General features: G+C 38.8%; 1 protein-coding gene across 1 annotated transcript; it reads left to right on the top strand.

Moving 5' to 3' along the window:
• Positions 1-1,838: 1,838 nt before the first annotated feature.
• Positions 1,839-3,106, top strand: ARL14 (ARF like GTPase 14). The gene has a single exon (XM_010952056.2). It carries the CDS (start codon positions 1,961-1,963, stop codon positions 2,531-2,533), a length of 573 nt encoding a protein of 190 aa, XP_010950358.1. The 5' UTR covers positions 1,839-1,960; the 3' UTR covers positions 2,534-3,106.
• Positions 3,107-4,412: the final 1,306 nt, after the last annotated feature.

Genomic DNA, 4,412 nt, shown 5'->3' with positions numbered 1-4,412 from the left:
TATTATATATTTGTTGAATAAATGGATAAAGAAATGAATGAAAATGTTATCTCTTATTTCTGAGACGAAACAAGATGAGTTGGTTAAGAATTTAATGTTTTTAAAGGTTTACCTAATTTCTTCATAACTGTACTTCCTACATCCAGAATAGTCTACTTAATTTTAAAAAAAATAATAAAATAAACATGTATATTACATGCCTTAGTATAGCTCTTTTAAAATTCAAGTTGCTAAACATTTTGGGGAAGGCTTTCAGTCTGGAGAGTTTATTCTTTAGCTTTGGAAAATAGCATTATATTGTTTCTTTGATAATTTCCTCTTTACATATTTTCCATTCTCTCTAGAATAAAGTTCTACAAGTCAGATGTTGAAACTTCTGGGCTGATTTTCTACATCTCATCTTTTCTTTCATACTTTCTACCTTCTACTTTTGAAAGGTTTTCTTCCAACCTATTATTGATCTTTTTAAATTTTGGAAACTGTATTTTTAATTTTCAAGAGTTACGTTTTTATTTTTTGAGTGGCCTTTTAAATAGCATTCATTTCTCATTTTGTGGATGCAATATATTCAGCTCTCTGGAAATATTAATTAGACCTTGCTGAAAATTTTCTTCTGTTCCCTGCATTACCTCTGTTAAAACTTTCTTAAAGCCTTCTTATTTTTACCTTGGTCCTTCTCTCATCATATTGAAGGCATGTTATGTATAAAGTGTGAAAACCTCTGTGCACTGAGAGATCCATGTACATGAGCAAGGTTTACCAACTGCCAGGTTGGTGACAGGTTAATTAAATGCTAAGTTAGGCATTATGATGTGGAAACTCCCAACTGTTAAAACATGGTCTTTTCTCTGACATCATACAAATTTTTTAGATAGAAGGGTTTGGGGTTTTTTTTGGGGGGGGCTTGGGGAATAACATCTCATTCTGAATGGTCACCCAGCAGAGGTGTGTGTGTGTTTTCTGCTCCTTATTCAGACTTAGAGCAATTCTCTGTTTTCAGTCATTCCTCTTGCTTCTTCCCTTGGTATCCTGGGCATCAGCACTCTAAGCCTCTGCTTTATTCTGCTGCATCAGTTCCCAATTCATCTTCCACCTATATTCCACCTTCCAGAACTCTGTTGATGGACTCTCCTGCTCTTGTTATGGATTCATATTTTCTTTTTATTCCTTTACCACCATTTTGGTGGAGTCTTGAGAAGGAGAAGAGATAAATGCATGTATTCAATCTGCCACCTTTAATCAGACTGCTTAATTTTAAAAGTGTTTGTTACAAACTTCCCCCCTGTAAATTCAGTCTTGTGAAGAGTGTAAATTTTCTACCTAGAAGATTAAGGAAGTGATTCTCTATATGATTACAGGAGTAAGGTTCAGATAACTTTGGATGGTTTAAAGTTACCTACTGAATAATCTGGAAAAGGAGAAGTAATAAAGATACTGTTCAGGGAAGTATGAGATGAACTATGTCTTCACCATTTCAGAAGTCTGGTTTTTTATTTAAAACTGGGATAAGATAAATGGTCAAATAACTAGAGAAGGTCTACAAACCACCTGTAAAGTTTTTACTCTGCTACCAAACCATGCTCCCATGCATGTCTGAACCTTTGATTACCCTCGATTTCCAATGTCTGGAAGAGAACCAGCTGCAGTGTCACGCAGGCAGGCCCCTCCCAAGTCCCACTCACTCACAAAGAATTTCCCCTTTGAGCTTCTACGACACTGGCTGGTTACTCACACCACAGATTCCTCAGGATTGGCTGGGACTGGAAATAAAACACTGTTTGCCCATAATCAAGATGATAAGCTACAACATAAATGCACACAAGTTCCTATTCGTACAATATAATATGAAGCATTTGCTCTCTTCTTTCCTCCTAATTCTTTCATGTAAGATCTGAGAGGAAACATTGTCTCTGGCCAAGAGAGGGTTTTTTTCCCTAAAGGGGGAAAAAAAAAGCCTGAAATGGGTTTGTTGAAGTCTAAAAACCTCAAGCAAGCCCAAATTCTTCTTCTGGGACTTGACTCTGCTGGGAAGTCTACACTCCTTTATAAATTAAAGCTTGCTAAGGATATTGTGACCTTCCCAACAATAGGTTTCAACGTGGAGATGATCGAGCTGGAAAGGGGTCTCTTGCTCACGGTCTGGGACATTGGAGGACAGGAAAAAATGAGAACTGTGTGGGGTGATTTCTGTGAGAACACCGACGGGCTGGTGTATGTTGTGGATAGTACGGACAATCAGCGGCTGGAAGACTCCAGGAGAGAATTTGAGCACATTTTGAAAAACGAGCACATTCAAAATGTGCCTGTTGTCCTGTTAGCCAACAAACAAGATGTGCCTGGAGCTCTGACGGCAGAGGACATCACCAGAATGTTCAAAGTGAAAAAACTCTGCAGTGACCGGAACTGGTATGTGCAACCCTGCTGCGCCGTCACCGGAGACGGGCTGGTGGAGGGGTTCCAGAAGCTAACTGGGTTTGTGAAAAGCCGCATGAAATCAAGAGGAGACACTTTAGCATTCTTCAAGCAGAACTGAGGTCCAAGTGCGGAAAGAGACACTGATGAAGTTGAAAGGGTAATTTTTTTCCAGACCAAGTGAGAAAAGCAAGTTGCTGAGTTGGTAAAATTTTAGGAAAATTCAATTAAACAACTCAGAATAATATCTAGAAAATATTATTTTGGTCCAGGCACTTTAGAAAACTATGTGGTAATGATAATTGAGAAGGAAATTTTTATAATTTTGTACATGTTGGATGATTCAGGATAATCATATTTGGGACCAAATAAATTCTTGCTGTATTATTTTTTAATGACTACTAGAACAAAGTTTAAGTAACCTGCTAATAGAGTCAGAATTCTTTCAGATTGTTTCCAGTTGTTACAGGTATTGAATTTCCACCATCCTCCTATGAGATAGCTGGGTGGTATAAAAAAATGAACTTTAAATTATGGAGAGGAAAACGTTGGATGTTAACATTTTGTAAACCCCTATCTCCTAAATAAAGTTTTTTTTTTTTTTCTTTCTCCATTCCTGCCAGTTTTTTGAAATCTATTGCTGGGAACTTCCTACAATGAGTCAAACGATGAACTCCAGGCTGTTAATTCCCCAGAGTCTATGCTCTCCTATAGGGAGCAGAATTTGTATCTTAAAGCTCAGGAATCAGGGTCCTTAGGGTTTAGTGCAAGGTCTGGGCTTATTTATGGCTCAGTTCCAGGCTGCAATCCCAAAACCGGCTTCAGTAGATTTCAGTATAACAGTTATTACTTGGGAACATATGTACAGTTCACTGTACTGATCAAACAGGAACCAGAGTTAGACTTTGCTCTCACAGATCTTGTCATTCACAGGGGAAACAATGTGAAGCCAGTAGCCCAAGTAGGGCAATAAGTGCTAAATGCTATAACAGGAGACACTCTGATCTGGGGAAACAGGAAGTGCTTCATGCAGGAGGTGGTGTTTAAGAGGGCCCTTATTCCCAGGGACCCCGTGAAGGTGCAGGTTAGTCACTGGAAATTCCCATCACTAGGAGACTCTCCAAAGACATTGTGGGAGGGCAGGAGGTGAGAAGGAGCTGGAGACTGAATTGGAATTCGCCTGAGAGGCTCAGAACTCCCAGGGAAGCCATGGTACTAGTAGAAGACACTCTTTGCTCCTACCTCACCTCCAACAAGGCTCTTTTGGACTGGAAGCAGGCTTCAAGCCCCCACTGCAGCCCCCAGGACTCCAAATCTTAAAGTCACAGAGAAAAATAAAGGTACAGTAAAGCAAGGGTGCCAGCCCCTGAATTCCTTCTGTAGTTTTCTTCTCTCATCTTAGCTATGACCTGTTGTTCAGCAAACAACAGATCTGATCTGAGTAGCTCCTTCTATGCTATGCAGTATGGATTCAAATAATAAAGTAGACATATACTTAATTATAGTTGCCATTGGTTGAATACTGTGTGTGCCAGGAATCGTGTTAAATGCTTTCATACATATCCTCATTTAATGTTCACAACTGCCCTGAGAGAAATAGGCATTATTATCTCAATTTTACAGATAAGACTACTGCGACTAAATAAGGTTAAACAACAATAACAATCACAAAAAAACTATCTGGTATTTTAACTGAGGAGTGGCAGAGCCAAGGTTCAAACTCAGGTGTCTGACTTCAAGGCTTGTGCTGTAAATTGCCATGATATTGTTTTATAAATAGGGTATGGCCTCTGCCTTCATTGAACTCAATTAAGAATAAACCCACACTAAATAGAACTACCATATGATCCAGCAATCCAACTTCTAGGTATATACTCAAAGGAAATGAAATCACTACCTTGAAGAGATATCTGCACTCCCATGTTCATTACAATATTATTCACAATGGCCAAGACATGGAAACAACCTAAGTGCCCATCGATGGATGAATGGATAAAGAA

Source organism: Camelus bactrianus, chromosome 1 (assembly GCF_048773025.1).
Source record: "Camelus bactrianus isolate YW-2024 breed Bactrian camel chromosome 1, ASM4877302v1, whole genome shotgun sequence".
NCBI lineage: Eukaryota > Metazoa > Chordata > Mammalia > Artiodactyla > Camelidae > Camelus > Camelus bactrianus.
This window is presented reverse-complemented; position numbering and strand designations above follow the sequence as displayed.